This window comes from Lucilia sericata, unplaced genomic scaffold, assembly GCF_015586225.1.
Source record: "Lucilia sericata isolate MDLA Ls3-8-SP2 unplaced genomic scaffold, ASM1558622v1 Contig002691F_arrow, whole genome shotgun sequence".
Lineage (NCBI taxonomy): Eukaryota > Metazoa > Arthropoda > Insecta > Diptera > Calliphoridae > Lucilia > Lucilia sericata.
In genome coordinates this window covers 1-18541 of record NW_023996417.1, presented here as the reverse complement: position 1 = coordinate 18541, position 18541 = coordinate 1, and the positions used below count along the sequence as shown (strand labels likewise).

General features: G+C 31.6%; 2 protein-coding genes across 4 annotated transcripts; one reads left to right on the top strand and one right to left on the bottom strand.

Moving 5' to 3' along the window:
• Window positions 1-239: 239 nt before the first annotated feature.
• LOC119614202 (glycerophosphocholine phosphodiesterase GPCPD1-like) lies at window positions 240-3631 on the bottom strand. Of its 2 annotated transcripts, none has more exons than XM_037970328.1 (5): window positions 3058-3631; window positions 2625-2924; window positions 930-2521; window positions 706-852; window positions 240-592 (listed from the first exon to the last, which is right to left on the bottom strand). In XM_037970328.1, the coding sequence occupies exons 2-5, from the start codon at window positions 2860-2862 to the stop codon at window positions 482-484; spliced, it is 2088 nt and encodes a 695-aa protein (XP_037826256.1). In that variant the 5' UTR covers window positions 2863-2924; window positions 3058-3631; the 3' UTR covers window positions 240-481. The 2 variants fall into 2 exon arrangements, with proteins under 2 accessions (XP_037826256.1, XP_037826257.1); XM_037970329.1 differs by having other exon boundaries at window positions 2625-2874.
• A 644-nt stretch (window positions 3632-4275) lies between these two features.
• LOC119614203 (transcription factor Adf-1-like) lies at window positions 4276-7686 on the top strand. Of its 2 annotated transcripts, none has more exons than XM_037970332.1 (3): window positions 4276-4639; window positions 4700-5491; window positions 5551-5667. In XM_037970332.1, the coding sequence occupies exons 1-2, from the start codon at window positions 4299-4301 to the stop codon at window positions 5223-5225; spliced, it is 867 nt and encodes a 288-aa protein (XP_037826260.1). In that variant the 5' UTR covers window positions 4276-4298; the 3' UTR covers window positions 5226-5491; window positions 5551-5667. The 2 variants fall into 2 exon arrangements, with proteins under 2 accessions (XP_037826260.1, XP_037826259.1); XM_037970331.1 differs by lacking the exon at window positions 4276-4639 and adding an exon at window positions 6317-7686 and having other exon boundaries at window positions 5160-5491.
• Window positions 7687-18541: the final 10855 nt, after the last annotated feature.

Here is an 18541-nt window from a genome sequence, read left to right as displayed (position 1 = left end):
TCAATACATATTATATAAGTTCAATAAAAACTTCAATTGCCTCCTCGGAAAAACTGTTTTTTCTACATAAATCAAAAGATATACTTTATTATACTTTTTTAATTATATTAAATGAATTTATTAATATGTATAGAATATTAGATAAATCTAAATTTAAGTAAAGGCAATCAAATTTCTTCTCCTTCTTTCCTTTAAAACATATATAATTTTTTTTCATACTTATTTTAGCTTTTTGAGAGTATTTTATATATAAGTTCCCCTTTTTAAGATTTACGTATGTATTTAAATTACAAAAAAAATATATTAAAATATAAAGAGAGAAAAAAAAAACAAATTAAAATTATTTTATAATGGTACTACAAAAAAAGTGTTTATATAATAAAAATCTGGCTATAAAATTTTAGGAAAATTTTTGCTACAATTGTTGTTAAGCTACTATTTTAATTAATTATATTTTTAAGAGCAATATTCATGCAATATCTTAGGATGATGGTGATGATGTTGATGAATGCCACATTTTGCCCATCTCTAAAGCTTGTAGTTTTAATAAATCTCTTTGGCCGCCATTGGCTTGTAATAAGAAGACACTTTGCTAAAAAGATTAAAAATATATACATATATAAATTTGAAATAAAAATATTAAAACCTGTATAGTTAATGGATACTACTGGAAGTTATCATTTATACAGTTATAATTTCACTTACCTTCACCTCTTTAGAGGTTAATACATCCATTTTATCATATATAATGGCATGAAGTCCTAGATCTTTTAACATTTTTATAGTATCCTTACAGTTATTATCATCACCCCAACAGAAAACAACTAAACCACGACTTTTGGCTAAATTCACCTAAAAAATAAACAAACATTTATATAATTTTCCAAATAATTACAAAAAAGATCATACAAAATCTCTAAAACACTTACTTGTGAAGGATCTCTAAGTAAATCCTCAGTATGAGCTACAATACCCAACAGCTCCATAGCCAATGAATTAAATACTGCCGTCTCAATATTATTACCTCTAGGATCCAAATACTTTTGATACTTTTCCGTTTGACCCAAAGTCAAGAACATAACAGGATAACGATTTTGTTTAAAACGCAACATTGTACAGATATCGGAATCGAAACAGCTAAAAATAATACGCCTCTTGCCGGCTTTGCGGAAAACAACATCTAAAATACAATCCACATATAAGTTACGATCTACAACATGTTCAAACTCCTCCTCCATGGTGCCGTCCTGTAAACGTTGAGACCATTTCACTTCTATATTAAAACCCACATGAGGATCAATAGCCTCCATGACATCCGCCAATTGGGGAAATGGTTGATGCTCCTGCAAATCATCATTGTGGAAAGAGCGCTGAGCACGCGACTGCCCCTCGGCGGTATGATAGACTTGAAGATTCTTTAATTGTTCCAATGTCAACTCACGCATGGGCAAGGCCAAGAAATCATGTTCCTGCATGGTGTTTTTCGCTTTTAGGGAAACATATATCATAAAATCGTGGTAAACCACTGGCACTAAATCCTTGCTTAGTTGCACATCAAATTCCACCATATCGGCACCATGATCGGCCGCATTTTTCAAAGATGTTATGGTATTTTCTCTAATTAAAGTATCATTGGCCTTGAAAGAAGTACCAGAGCCACGGTGACCCACATCTAAACCCTTCCATTTATCATTCCAGTAGCGCGAATAAGTAATGGACATGTCCAAGCTAAGAGATGGCACTGGTTTAACAATTAAATAACCCATTTGCATCATACCCAAGGGGCGATGACGCGATGCACAGGTAATAGGCACTTCCAGACGTCCCTCAGACATTTTAAATAAATTTGGCAAAACATAATGATAACCCAAGTGATGGGGCGGCTCATCGGGATCAGCTCTTGAGGAATAGGTATACAGATCGATTAAATAAGCGGTATTTTCAAAGTCACTTATGGTCAAATGGAATATGACTAGTTCGTCGGGACCACAGGCGGTGCCAAACTGAGGCTGTGGCCTTATGACACTGTCATCGGCCTTTAAGACAGTAACTTCGGAAAAGGCAAATGCTGTGCCACCATCTCCACCATTTTCTCTAGTGTCATGGGTATCATTAGACAAAGAATCCTCCAGAGGGGATATGCAGCAGTTAGAACCTGCCAGCAGGTTGTCACTGCCACTAGGTATGCGCAAATTCATGGGTGTCACCTTGACATGCATTAAACGACGTTTCATGCGCTGTTTCCAAGAAAAGGGAGCATTAAAGAATTTCAACTGAACTATGGTTTCAGAAGTCAGCCAACCACGATCGATTCTCTCCACGCCATTTAATTCTCCAAACACATCCGTATTAGCGTTATCAAACTCTTCAGCCAATTCTGGTATTTGTCTAGCTTCCAAATGGGTTTCCCAACGTCGAACCAAATGTTTCTCGGTTGTGGGTTCAATGGCACAAACCAAATAACGATATTCTGTTGCGCGATCTCGTGGTATTGATACCTGCACACTCCATACATTCGAATCTGGAGAAGAGTTTACGGAAAATTTGTGTGGTTGTGGTTTGCAATAGAAGACCTGCCGGTTTCTGTTTGTATTTTTACAAAACCGTGGTTATTGCGTACATACCCTCATCCTTGGTCATGAGGACACAGCCACTCAAATGCCAGTTGCCCAAAGATTCACAATTGCCCACCAAAGCCAATTTTTCATGAGTCATCAGTTCCTGATTCATAAGAACCTTAAAATTCCATACGCGTTCGGGAAACGAACACGAATTACTGGAGGTGCGCGTATTCGAGGGAGGAGCCAACATGGCATCACAAGCCTCGGCTGATTCATCATCGGGGTAAGACCAACGCTGCATTGTGATTTGTCTCTAAAATAAGTACAGTTAGAAAAACAAAAGAAAAACGAACAAAATTCAACCTAGAAGGATGGAGGAGTTGAAAGAAAAATGATAAGCGCAAAATTAGTGTTACTTGCTGTTAGTTAAAAATGATTTAATCTTTTCCTTGGCAGAAAATACAATGACACGTAACATATTTGTTTACCATCTTACCTTAGTTAAAGGGGAATGAGTTTGTAAAATTAAATGAAATTATTAAGGTTGAAGTTTGCCTTTAATTTTCACTTTTCCGGTTAATAGCAGTAACACCCAAATGTATTAAAATCGATTCTTTCGGGGGAGGTTTGTTTCCTTCTTCAATAGTGCGACGACACAAAGAACTAAAAATTTTAATATTTCTGCCTTTATCTCGTTTGAAATGATTGTCGTACAAAAGAAATCAGTGGAAAATTTTTATTGTTATTGAAATTATTGTTGTTTTTACTTTAGTTAATTAATAATCTGTTTCCAATCTATCAGTAAAGCTCCTTTACCAAACTGACCCAAACTGCATTCTTTTAGTTTGCACGTTTGTTGTTATTTTTCTGTTTTTTTTTTCCAAATATGAGGCTATAAATTTTGAAGGTTAATCATTTTTGTTCCCGTTTGGTTTATTGCGTGTCTGTATTAAACTTTTAATAGTTTTTTTTTTCGAGCTGAGTATTGAAAACTATTAAAACAGCACGTCTGTAAAATTCACTTTCTTTTCGTTATTCTTCTATTAAAATGGCTTTTTCGCTTGATACAAATAAATTACTTTATCAACAATGCAAACAACAAAATCAAATGAGAACAATAACTCTCAGACACTGGGAAAAAAAGAAATTTTTTATAAACTTCCCTTCCCAGATGTGAGTGCACTGTTGCCAATTTAACGTTTTTCTTGTGAAATCTAACGTTTTCGAAACGGCAATTGCGTGAAAATAAATGCGTTTGGAGATTTTGACGTTTTTTTTTTTACAAGAATAATTATTTATAATAAACATATGTTTGTATATCATATATAAAATATTTTCCAAACAAATATTTATTCTGTGAAATTTTTTTTTCACATGTCATAGTTTATAGTGAAAAATACTCTAGTATAGAGTTTGGAAAATAAAAAAAGTCCATGTAAATTTCTACAAATATTCCACGCGTTAATAAAAATCTAAGATACAGGTGAAGGGTAATTAAGATTCGGCGTAGTTGAATATAGCATCCTTTTTTATTGAAAATTTACAAAGTCATATATATTTTTTTGGGTTCAACAATAGTACCTTAGTGGGAACAGTTTTTTGAACTATATGGCATCATTATTAATATTGTGTTATCACTTCAATGTACATAACATCTTCTGTTTTTATTTTTGTAAATTTCTGAAAAGAAAACATTAAAAATAATTGAAATAAATGTTTACAAATAATAAAAATAAAATGAAAAAACAAACAAAAAAGAAAAGATTAAATCCCCCTAAACTACTAGCCCTCAATGAAGAGGAGTTAATACAACAAGTAGCCATGCGTCCAGTAATCTATGATCGTTCCTTGAAGGCATATCGGAAGACGTCACTACGTAAACAATGTTGGGCACAAATAAGTGAAGCCATGGATGTCCCGGTAGAAGAATGTCGTAGACGTTGGCGCTCCTTGCGTGATTCCTTTGCCAAGCACTATAAACTTTATCAGAGAAGCGACCAACAACAGGGTAATAAACATCGTAAATGGGTGTTCTATGATAAAATGCAATTCTTAATACCCTTTTTGGACAGTGTTAGGTGGGATGCAATGAATTAATTTTATTAACTGTTTTAATAACTGCATAATACATTTTACAGCTATGATCTAGATAAAATATTAGATGAACTGGGAGATCTTTCAGAAGATGGTCAGAGCATAAACTGTGAACCGGTAGATATGAATGCTGCCAATGCACCAATAGAGCAAATTGAACAATCTACGTCAAATTCCAAAGTAGTAGAGGAGCATGCTGAAAATCACAACCATAATAACAACAACATACAACATTCTTCTGTGTCTGTACAGGCCACAGATTTTATGTCTGTTTCCATGGAAACTCCCGAAGAACATACTGTACAACTTAACCATACGAATGTGGAAAACAATGTGTCACAGGGTCACAACTATTCTAGGCAACAACATCATTGTAATAATCATAACATCTCCACATTTACTGCCGAAACAAACACCGATACTTACGGCTTAACATTAAATTCAGATGAAAAGTTTCTGCTTAGTTGTGCACCCACTTTGAGGCGTCTAACAAATAGAAAAAATGCTCTAGCCCGTCTAAAGATACAACAAATACTATTTGACATCGAATTTCAACAAGAAAACAACTAAAAATATTATTAACCATTGCGGTTAATGATAAACATCTTTTTAACTTCTATATGTATATAAATTATCTTATCGTACCAATGTATTTAGTTCAGTTAAAAAAAAAACACTAAACAGAATATTCATTCTATGCGAATATTAATCAGTGTTTAGTGACCATGTCATTTAGTGGAAAATAATGATGGCAATTAGTTGCAATTCGGCAAAAATCAAGTGTAAAAGTTGGCTAATTTTGTTGGTGTTTATATCGGTTTTTAGGAACACTTTAGGTAGGTTTCGTTTGCCTGTCTTTGAGATTTATTACATGTTTGTATTTATTTATATTCAGCATTAGAATGTTATTCTTGTGATTCAACCGAAGATGCTGAGTGTGCTACTAAACCTGGTCAGCAAATCGAAGTTGAGGAGTGTGCTTCGGAAGCAGATGAATGCGTTCAAGTGGTTGGTAAGTGATAACTTTCGTTAGATAAACGATTTTTCATTATAAGAAAAACTTTTCACCAAAGTTTTTTTTTTTTTTTAAATTCATTAAAAAAACTTGTTTATAAGAAACTTTTTTCACTATAAAAGCTTTTATTACTAAAAAAATATTTTTATTAAAAAAAGTAAATCTTGACTTGAAGATACTTGGTGATTCATAAAAGGATTTTTTCTATAAAAACGTTTCTATATAGAAAAAGCTTTTTTCTTATAAAAACTATGATTACTTTAAAAAATTTTTAATAGGAAAAAAAGATGATTACTAGAATTTTTCACTGCAAAAATCTTGTTTTTTATAAAAAAAAACTATTCACTATAAAAGCTTTTTTTTACGAAAAAATTGTTTAATCTGGAAAGCTTTTTATCTTAAAACAAACTTTTCTATATAATTTTTTTAAAAAAGAAAAAATGATTATATTCAGAGAAAGCTCTTTTTATTACAACAAAGCTTTTTGCTTCAGAAAAAACCGTTTTCCTTTTCCTTTTTTTAATAAAATATTTTTATCCATTAGAAAAAGCTTTTTTATAAGAAAAAGTTTTCTTATTCAAATTCACTCAAAAGCTTTTTTTACTACTTAAATATAACAATGATTTCTTTTATTAATTTTGCTCAGTTGCCGGCATAACCAGACGTGGTTGTCTGTCACGCCTCTTTCCTTCACGCTACTGTCCAGAGCCCTGTGCTCGCTGCAAGAAAAGTCTTTGTAATCGTGATGTATTTCCCACCGACCGTCTACGTTGCTATCAATGCAGTGGCTCTTCCTGTGTTAATGTGGAAAAAAAGCCAGAATTGATACTACCGTGTCCATTTTACAAAGAAGACGATCGCTGTTTTACTAATGTTCTGCATGCCAGCAATGTTATACGAGGTTGTGAAACGACTATGGGAGATACTAATAACTGCCCACATGCTTGCTTTAAATGTAATTATAATGGCTGTAACAAAGAACCCGGAATGACAGAGCAAAATTGCTTACAGTGTACACATTCATTTGCCACGCCTGATCCTTCCTGTTGGAGAGGACAAGATGGAAGGTCCGATAAATGTGTGACCAAAACTAAAACTTATTGTCAGAATAAGAACTTGTATGGTCATGTGGGAAAATGCTACACCCATTTCAATGAACAAACAGGAGTAGTACAACGTGGCTGTTCTTCCAACAAACCCTGGTATCCATCGGGTAGTATAATAGAATGTTATGGCGAGAAATGTAACACCGATTGTTTAACCATATCATGTAATGTTTGCTCTTCTGACGACGATCCACGCTGCATGCAAGGAAAATTTTTAAAAACAGAAAAATGTGAAGAAAATACTCAGTCGTGTTTTACTTGTGAATCAGGAAATCATGTAACAAGAGGTTGTGCAGATAAAAAATTCTATGAACACTATAGAAACGCATCAATTGCAGGACAACAAGCTTGTTATTTGTGCCGCGATGCAAATGGTTGTAATCGTACACCCGTTAGAACCTGCTATTCTTGTTCATCGATTGATAATAGAGATTGTTCTCTTATGACATCGCCTTTATATATAGCAAGACGAAATTGTTCCTCATATGATGATTTGTGTGTTAGTACAGTGATTACGAAGGCCCAGCACACTTATGTACTGCGAGGTTGCTCTTCCCATTTAGCAGAGTGTACGGACAATGATCCTTTGTGTGTGCGTTGTAATGGCAGTCTTTGTAATACTATACCCATAGATTTGACATTAAATGAGGATGTGAAATTGCCTCTAATATGGGATAAAAATGGAGAGAATGTAATCGATGGTAAAAGTGGCGGCATTAGTAAGGTTTCACGGGAATTAAAGTTGTATTTATTAAGTATTGTATTTTTTACTTTATGTGTAATTTGAAATAAATCCGTGTCGATTAAAATAATAATAATTAATACTAAAATTCTTGTGATAAATACGTAATTTTGAAAGTTTTTGAAAATCGATAAAAAATTTTAATAAAATAATATTTTATTAGGAAAATCCCATTTCATTGTATGTATTGTCAATCTGTTAAAATGGTGGCATCACTATGTCTTTCATGTTTTGTTTTTCTATTCCTTTGCAATGTACACAAACAAAATGCATTGTTGGCGCCAATTTACTGCTATTTACTCTTTTATTCAGTTTTAGTTTTATTCTTATTGGCAAAATGTAGTTTCTAAAGAAATTGGTGAAATTTTAGAAGAAAATAAATTAAAATCGTTCGTAAATTGTTTAAAAAATGCAAATTAAAAGTGTTTTAATTGAAAAATATCTTAAAAATTGTAAATAAAGTGAAAGTGTATAATGTTAATGTATTTTTAATAAAATTTCTATAAACTTATAAAAAACAGCAAAAAATTGGCAACAACCTACTTAAGGAATTCTAAATTATATCCACAGGTATGAGCTAATGATATTTCTCCGAGTTTTAAATATTACTTGATTATAAATAAGAGTTCCTAATTTGTTTTGTGTATTTTGGATTGGGTGGCTGCAGGCCAGAAGTCTTACTTTTAGCGAACGCCTACTGTATTCACTGAATTTGTTTACTACCAATTTATTGGATCAAACTACTGATTAGTCAATGGATAAGTCTGTTTATAAGAGTATGTAGTAGTTTATGATCTAATGTACCGACTAGTTTATGGCCTAGTCTATAAACAATATCCATGAGTTAATGATATTTCCACATTAAATTTTGACATGCTCCGAGCATTAATTGTTTATAGATTCCTCATCTGTTTTGTGTATTTTGGGTTACATGACTGCAGGCCAGAAGTCTCATTTTTAACGAACATGAATTGTATTTAATGAATTCGTTTACTGACAAATTAATGGATTATGCTATTGACTAGTCGATGGATAAATTTGTTGACTAGTCTATGGAGTATTCTATGGACTAGTTTATGATCTAATTTACCGACTAGTTTTTGGCCAAGTCCATAAGTAAATTTATGGACTACTTATCAAAAAATAAAAAGTACTTTATATACTGCAAAAATTGCCACTCGTACGCACCTGCGTGTAAAAAGTATTCCTCAAAGAACTAGGATTGGTCCAAAACTAATTGAAGTATATGAAAAAAATATACACAATTTAACATTACATCAAAAAAATCATAAAACTACACTCTTGCTAAAATTATGGGATTACGTGATCCGCCACATGGTTATATGTAATACAGACTATGGACCATGTTATCAAAAGAAAAACAAAACATCTATTCCCGTATTAGGACTACCAAATTGATCATATACTCCAATAAAGTTTACAGGAGAGTAGTTTTGGGATTACCCAAATGGATCCTGTAATCCACTAATCTTTTACAATACCCTGCAAAATTTGTTTGAGTATAACTACCCTAGGAGGGTAGTGCAGCTTATAGCTGCCCATAAGAAATACCCGTGTTAGAGTGACGGGCGCAGCCAAGTCTGGTCAGTCGCAGTAAAAACTCTCTGAATTTACAAAGTTTTTTTTCATATGTGATTCGACATTGTGGAACATCAAAGCCATCTTTTATTTTGATTTTTTTGGAATTTTGAAAATTCTATGAACATAATTTATTGCCACCTACATGTCAAAAAATTTAAATCTGGGTAAAGCCGAAGCGACATCTTGCGTTCAGTAGCAGTCATTCCTAAATTATTTAATACAAAATAAACAGTACATACAAAAACCCAACATTATTTATCAGGAGAGTGGCATCATTTTATTTATTATGCAATTTTCATATTTAATATTTGCATTAAACTGGCAACTCTGTTTCTAACTGGCAAATGTAACCGAAACTTCTAAATATTGTAAGATTCTAACTAACTAACTACTAACTAACTAACTAACTAACTAACTAACTAACTAACTAACTAACTACTACTAACTACTAACTAACTAACTAACTAACTAACTAACTAACTAACTAACTACTAACTAACTAACTAACTAACTAACTAACTAACTAACTAACTAACTAACTAACTAACTAACTAACTAACTAACTAACTAACTAACTAACTAACTAACTAACTAACTAACTAACTAACTACTAACTAACTAACTAACTAACTAACTAACTAACTAACTAACTAACTAACTAACTAACTAACTAACTAACTAACTAACTACTACTAACTAACTAACTAAACTAACTAACTAACTAACTAACTAACTAACTACAACTAACTAACTAACTACTAACTAACTACTAACTAACTAACTAACTAACTAACTACTAACTAACTAACTAACTAACTAACTACTAACTAACTAACTAACTACTAACTAACTAACTAACTCTAACTAACTAACTAACTAACTAACTAACTAACTAACTAACTAACTACTAACTAACTAACTAACTAACTAACTAACTAACTAACTAACTAACTAACTACTAACTAACTAACTAACTAACTAACTAACTAACTAACTAACTAACTAACTAACTAACTAACTAACTAACTAACTAACTAACTAACTAACTAACTAACTAACTAACTAACTAACTAACTAACTAACTAACTAACTACTAACTAACTAACTAACTAACTAACTAACTAACTAACTAACTAACTAACTAACTAACTAACTAACTAACTAACTAACTACTAACTAACTAACTAACTAACTACCTAACTAACTAACTAACTAACTAACTAACTAACTAACTAACTAACTAACTAACTAACTAACTAACTAACTAACTAACTAACTAACTAACTAACTAACTAACTAACTAACTAACTAACTAACTAACTAACTAACTAACTAACTAACTAACTAACTAACTACTACTAACTAACTAACTACTAACTAACTAACTAACTAACTAACTAACTAACTAACTACTACCTAACTAACTAACTAACTAACTAACTAACTAACTAAACTAACTAACTAACTAACTAACTAACTACTAACTAACTAACTAACTAACTAACTAACTAACTAACTAACTAACTAACTAACTAACTACTAACTAACTAACTAACTAACTAACTAACTAACTAACTAACTAACTAACTAACTAACGACTAACTAACTAACTAACTAACTAACTACTAACTAACTAACGAACCTAACTAACTAACTAACTAACTAACTAACTAACTACTAACTACTAACTAACTAACTAACTAACTACTAACAACTAACTAACTAACTACTAACTAACTAACTAACTAACTAACTAACTAACTAACTACTAACTAACTAACTAACTAACTAACTAACTAACTAACTAACTAACTAACTACTAACTAACTAACTAACTACTAACTAACTAACTAACTAACTAACTACTAACTACTACTAACTAACTAACTACTAACTAACTAACTAACTAACTAACTAACTAACTAACTACCTAACTAACTAACTAACTAACTAACTAACTAAACTACTAACTAACTAACTAACTAATACTAACTAACTAACTAACTAACTAACTAACTAACTACTAACTAACTAACTAACTAACTAACTAACTACTAACTAACTAACTAACTAACTAACTAACTAACTAACTACTACTAACTAACTAACTAACTACTAACTAACTAACTAACTAACTAACTAACTACTAACTAACTAACTAACTAACTAACTAACTAACTAAACTAACTAACTACTAACTACTAACTAACTAACTACTAACTAACTAACTAACTACCTAACTAACTAACTAACTAACTAACTAACTAACTAACTACTAACTAACTAACTAACTACTAACTAACTAACTACTAACTACTAACCTAACTAACTAACTAACTACTAACTAACTAACTAACTACTAACTAACTAACTAACTACTAACTAACTACTAACTAACTAACTAACTAACTAACTAACTAACTAACTACTAACTACTAACTAACTAACTACTAACTAACTAACTAACTAATACTAACTAACTAACTACTAACTACTAACTAACTAACTAACTAACTAACTAACTACAACTAACTAACTAACTAACTAACTAACTAACTACTAACTACTAACTAACTAACTAACTAACTAACTAACTAACTAACTAACTACTAACTAAACTAACTAACTACTAACTACTAACTAACTAACTAACTAACTAACTAACTACTAACTAACTAACTAACTAAACGAACTAACTAACTAACTACTAACTAAACTAACTAACTAACTAAAACTAACTAACGAACTAACTACAATAACTAACTACTACTAACTAACTAACTAACAAAACTAACTAACTAACTAACTAACTAACTAACTAACTAAACTAACTAACTAACAACTAACTAACTAACTAACTAACTAACTAACTAACTGACTAATACAATAGAGCAACAAACGAAACATATGGAAATAAAAAAATAAAATTTTGTCAACATCTCGTGGGAATCGTAAAACCTAAATTTGTTTACTTTTCGAAAGAAAAATTTAATAAAATCAAAAATCCCAATTCACTTTTATTTATGAGCTATAACAAGATTAATATTTTAAAATATTTATACATCTTACTTACTGACATAATTAAAATTTGCTTTTAAGCAAGTGGCAAATAATAATCGAGGCTTCATATTTGACAAGCTGACTGCTTCTGAAATTAACATTTGTGGGTGAAGAACCACTTAAAACGCCCCTTAATAGTCATATACTCTAACCGATTACTTGTGTCGTTAGGCTTATCAATTTCATGTTTTCAAACAAACTGTTTAAAAACTATCATGGGAATAATTTCGAAAATGTAAAAAAATAGCCTGCTGCTGTTAAACACTCGCACTCATGTAAGTAATCGAAAAGTCAATGAAATGCATTTAGAAAATATTTCAAAAAATTATAATTCAAATATGTATATAGGAATGTGTAAAGTTTTGTGACAGACAATTTGATTTAAGTATTAAACATAAATACATAGTAAGTAATAAGATAAGAAATTCATTAAAAACTTTAATGATTTTATCAATTTGTTGTGTTAAAATTTTAATGAATTTATTGTAGTACATATTGAGAAATCAAGACACTATGTAATGATTTTGTTGCTGAAGCTGTTAATTTGTAGGGGCATTTACAAATTTGTTTGTGTGTAGTCACGATTGAGAACAATATCTGAAAGAAAGCCCTTAAGGGTGTGAACTAGTAAAAGCATCTGTTTTATTTTGTCTTTGGTAATCTGTATCTTTCGAACTCAATATTAATTAAACCCCCTATAATATTTGCTCTATTTTATGATTATTGACCAACAATGTTGTAGTTTGTCTGTTTATGTTTCTGTTGTTTTAGTACTTCTGTGATTCCTGCTGTTGCATAATTTGCTAAAGGCGGCTGACATCATTGTCATCATCTATGATTGTTTAGGGTATCATTTATCTATAAACTCGTAAACTTAATTAAATTCCATGTGTTTGTTTAGCACTGTGTTTGAACTGCTATTATAGGCGTTAAAAAGAAAATTGAGATTTTCTTTCTTAAATAGCTGTTAGTTTGCTAGGATAATAAGTCAAGGTCATAAAATTGTAACATGTGCCAATTGTTTATTTATTGTAAGCAAATATTGTGTTAATTTTTGCTAAACAATAAAGGACGTGTCTAGACAAAAAGGCCCCCAAATTTAGTTATCTGCAGCGATTATTTGGGTGTATTTTTAAAATGTCAAGTTGTATTTGTTGAAAACTGGGCTCCATGCAAATATTTGTATAAAACATCTGTCGTGATTAGATGGTGTTTTCCAAAAGGGCTTGTGACAAAGATTTTGAAAATATCAAATAAAAAATTTGCAATCTGTTTAAATTGTTCTATATCAGGAGGTATATATAAACTTAGAATGTGATATAAGTATAATCGAGAAGAAGCTTGACTTAAGAAATTTAAAATATTATTAAAAAATTAAAGTTGAAAAATAAAGATCGATCTATGAACACTTATATTTCTGATCAAAATATCTTGTGTCTAAATGGCATAAAAGATCGATCTGTGATCATTCATTTTTTTTAATAAAAAACCTTTTTTCTATGAAAAGATCAATTATTCTGATCAAAAATAAATTATTTATGTGAATAATCTTAAAAAACATAAAATCGTTAACATATTCTTAAATGAGCTTCCAATTAGGAAAAAAAAGATCGTAGGGAGATTATGTCGATTTGAATGAAGAGTCGGGTTTTATAAGAAGTTTTATAATATTTAAATTCGACGTAAATTGAGACTTTTTAGGAAAAGTGCATCTTTGTTCACTCATATTTCTGATAAAGAATCGTTTCTCAATTAAAAAACAAGATAATTTATATTTCTGATCAAAAAACTTTAAATGGTTAATGTAGATATATAGATTATTTTTATAATCACTCGTATTTTTAAGTACAAATTTTCAATTATCAGCCTCCAATCAAAACAATCTGCGATCGTTCATAAATCCAATATATGGATTTAGATATTTTCTAAAGGGAGAATAACAAATTGTTGTTGTAACATCTACTACTATACATTTATCTAATCTGGGTGTTATGCATTGAGTTCCAGGTCTAAAACTTTTGCTATATTTAAAGAGTTTGTCCATAAATCTATTGGTCATGGTGAAGTAGAATTGGTTGGAGAAATTATATTTGGTGGGTATCATAAGGACCTTGAACACATGCTGGACATTCATTAGGGAAGGCAAGATCTATGGGAGGTCAGGAGAATTTACAGACGCAACAGGCTGATCCATACCGACTGAAATTTTGCCAGAACTACTTTTGTTTTTCGCAGTAATTAATCTGTTCTGTTAATGGCGATGTGGGACCTCCAAGTATGACATTCATGTGGTGTTCTGCCATCGCAGAATTTATGGCATCTCAACGAATATCGTTTACGAGTGGCGTTACCATATACGAATTGCGATCTAACGGATCCTGCACGTGCTTTTCTCGTATAAAGAAGTAGCTTCGTGACATGCCTCGAGTGAGCATCCAACTGTGTGATTCTTGGGATAACATTCTCCGTAACATCCAAGGGGGAATTGTTCATTCAGCATGATATTGTGTTTTCTGACTGGGAAGACATTCATTTCCTCATCTGTGTGGTGTTCAGAGGTTATTCATCTGCATCCGGTAATAGTCTTTAGAAAAGCATTTTGTCAGCTTTGAATATTAATTTACTGTTCTTCGTTTAGTGAAGTAGACCACACTGGAGCACCGTAATTAACCATTTAGCTTTAAAATTTCTTTACTTTAATGACGGCTAGCGCTTTGAGGATGCTGTGCCTTCACAATTTATGCGTGATTGCAGTGTCATGAAATATGGAGATAAGCAGACTGTTAATGGAAACAACTTTGCTAAGGCAGAGACCCTCGACAATGCGTTAATTTCCAAAATTTCAGTCACACCAGAACATTCTGTCTGTGTAAGGCAAAAAATTTCAATAAAAGTTTGTTTCTCTGATCTTTTCGCTTAATTGATCGTGAAAATCTTCGGTCACTTAAATATTCTGTTAATTGGGAAACTTCGTTAATATCTTATAATACAAAAGGATTGCGATCGGTGATCATAAAACTAATCTTTAAAACCTTATTGCATGTACATACATATATACATATATCCTAACTTGTCAATCATTAATGGTTGCATGTCCAACTTCAATTGTGCCAAGTCCCCGTTTCAACTAGTGTTAATAAGCTCTCTCTTATTTGAATTTGTCTTAAAGTGTTAAGTAACATGTAAATTGTGTTCATTTAAGAACAACTACTAACTGTTTTGCTGTTAACAACAATTATCGTTATTATTTGTCAATTTTTGATAATATATTTTCAATTGGCTTTTGTAACCCGGTATCTACCGGTTTCTTCCTCTGTCTGCTACGTAGAAATAAACTATAGTAAGTTGCACGTACTACTACTTACAATTATCTACTGTAATTCACAACTTAAAGTGTTTTTCACTATAAACGTAATTATTTGTTATTATTAGTTTTTTTTTAACTCCTTAACTACTGCTATTGAAGTTGTAGTACATGCTACTTATAATAAAAAAAAATAGCAAACTATCTAAGAATTACAAGTAGAAAATACTTTGTCATGTAACTGGCGTTTTTCTTTAGTTAGTTAAAGTATTATTTTGCTGCTGTTGTTTGTTTTATTTCCTTATCAATACTGATTTTGATTTCAAGTGCAAAAAACGGCTCACTATTCACTACTCACTCATATAAGTAGCAGCAATTTCTTTGTTGACTGGTGTTGTTCATGTTCAGTTATCTAAGATTGTCATGGCTACCACTTGGTGTAGTTTGGAGCTGTTGTTTTTGTTTTTGGATTCTTTTTTTCGGCTTTTTGGTATTATTCCCTAGATAAACTTACACTTGTTAACTTGTATTTGAAGTAGTACTTGTAATGAGTACATAAAAAAAAATATCAACCAGTAGAGAAGTAGGAATTTCCATTGACGACCTTTTTGTTATAAGTGTGTTAAAATCCCTGTTGTTATCTTTTCCTTGACTTGGGTAGGAACGATTTATTTAGTGGCTTTTTAAGTATAACACTGTTCCAAAAAAAAGGGTTTAATTTAAATGTTTGCAATAAAGAGTTTTTCTAAAAAAGCATTCGATTTTATATCACAAACATATTCATCCGATTTTAAAAACGTTTCAGGCTTTAATTAATGCCTATGTGTTGTAGTTTGAAAATATTAAGGGTATTCATATAAACGTTCAAAAGCCACGCAAACTATGCAATCTGTGCAATTTCGATTTTACATTGAATTTTTCACATATGATCGCCTATTTGAAATAATCATTATAAACTAAATTTTCTCTTCTAAATAATACAGATAGTTTTCACAGATGTTTCATTAATCCCCTTTTTATATTTAGAAAATTATGGTTTTATCTTAAAAACTTTATTTCCTTATTCCTTCGGTATCTCCTTATTCCTTTGGTATCTCCTTATTCCTTCACTGAAATTATTATATAGTATCAGCAAAAACATGTATGAAATCAGAACGGAATGATGAGTATTTCTCTAGAAAATATACTTTTATGTTTTCTATAAAAAAATCTATTTTCGGTGAGAAAAAAATGATCACAGATTATCGTTGTTTTGGTCCTATCGCTGTGCTAGTTTTCAGGATAAAGGGAATTTTATGTTTTCACTCAAACAATGGAATTTGGTGGAAAATCAAAGTGATCACAGATTAATCGTTGTTTCGGTCCTATCTCTTCTAGTTTCCAAGATAAAGGGACTTTTATGTTTCTCCTCTCAAAAATTTATCCTTGGTGGAAAATGAAAGGATCACAGATTATCGTTGTTTGTGGCCCTATCTGTTCTACTACTTTCCAAGATAAATCGACTTCTATGTTTTCTCTAAAAAAATCGATTTTGGATGGGAAATAAAAGTGATCACAGATTGTCGTTGGTTTGACTCTATCTCTTCTCGTTTCCAAGATACCGTTGTTTTGGACCTATCTCTATAAATGGACTTTTATGTTTTCTTTCAAAAAATCGATTTTGTTGGCAAATCAGTTTCCAAGATAAATGAACTTTTATGTTATCTGTCAAAATATCGATTTTTTGTGGTAAATAAAAGTGATCACAGATTATCGTTGTAAAAGTGATCACAGATTATCGTCTCTTCTAGCTTCCAAGATAAATGGATTTTTTTGATCTGAAGTACTTGAGTGCTACGGTTCCATAATTACATGAAATGGAAGATACATATAAAGCTCAATAATGTTTAAGTTCAAAAGTATGGCGAATCATGTCCATGGCTCATCTTTACAATATCAATTAGCCGCCTCACAGCTGCGATTTGGTCTCTTTAGATAGGTTTAATTTCGACTATTCTTGATTAAGATACAGAAACCATCAGAAACCTGAATAGTGTTTGGAAATCAAGCCAAATATCGACCAATATGAAATTGAGAATCTTTAATTCTAATGTAAAATCTGTGCTATACTGCGCTAGCGAAACATAGAAGAGCTTGAAATTAATTTACAGAAAATTGCAAACGTTCACTAACAAATGTCTAAGACATATCGTCATTTAGAGGCTCAATCGTATAAGCAACCTGGACCTATGGATTCGGACAAACCAAAAGCCAGCACCAATGGAAATAAAAGAGTGAAAATAGCATTGTATAGGTCATATTCTTCGAAGGCCATGTCAAAATATAGCACAAAAAGCAATAAGGTGGAGTCCACAATTAAGTCGGCGACCAGGTGCTGCAACTAAGACCTGGAGGAGAATTGTTGACGATAACTATAGTTCCAAACTACACCACTCTGTTGAGTCGACAACAGCCCCTAGAAACGTAATCGTTAGACCAATGTACGAATCCATCAAATAAGCCGAGACTTTATTCTTACTCAGTTTCTCAGTGACACACTAGGGTAATTCTGGTATAAACAGAGTTTACTCTGAACATACCTGGACAAGGAAGGAAAATTCAATGGTATAACTTGCATAAGATACCTTTCATCCATCGCCATTCAACCCAGCACACTTCTCATTTATCCGACACACTCTAGGTATACGGGTTGGCAAGATCCGTATCATATACATTTAACACCAACTCATTTTCAACGATTAGTTCCACAGTCACTCCTCTGTGGGATATCAGTTGTCATTCGGCAACAGCACCGAAATTATACCGAAATATAGATTTCACCGTGCATCAGTCTTTCAACAGCAACTTATTCTTCCCGCAAAGTTGGGTTCAAAACACAGCCTCTACATGGATCGCGAAAGAACCTCAACCAACTGACCAGTCAGGACAAGTCCTACGGGCAACTGGCCACCCAGATTATGAGGTTCTCTGGTTAAAGTGAAATGACATCACCAGTTTATAGTCCCAGCAGACTAGAGGTACTGGTAACACCTCTTTACCCCGGAATTGCAATACACC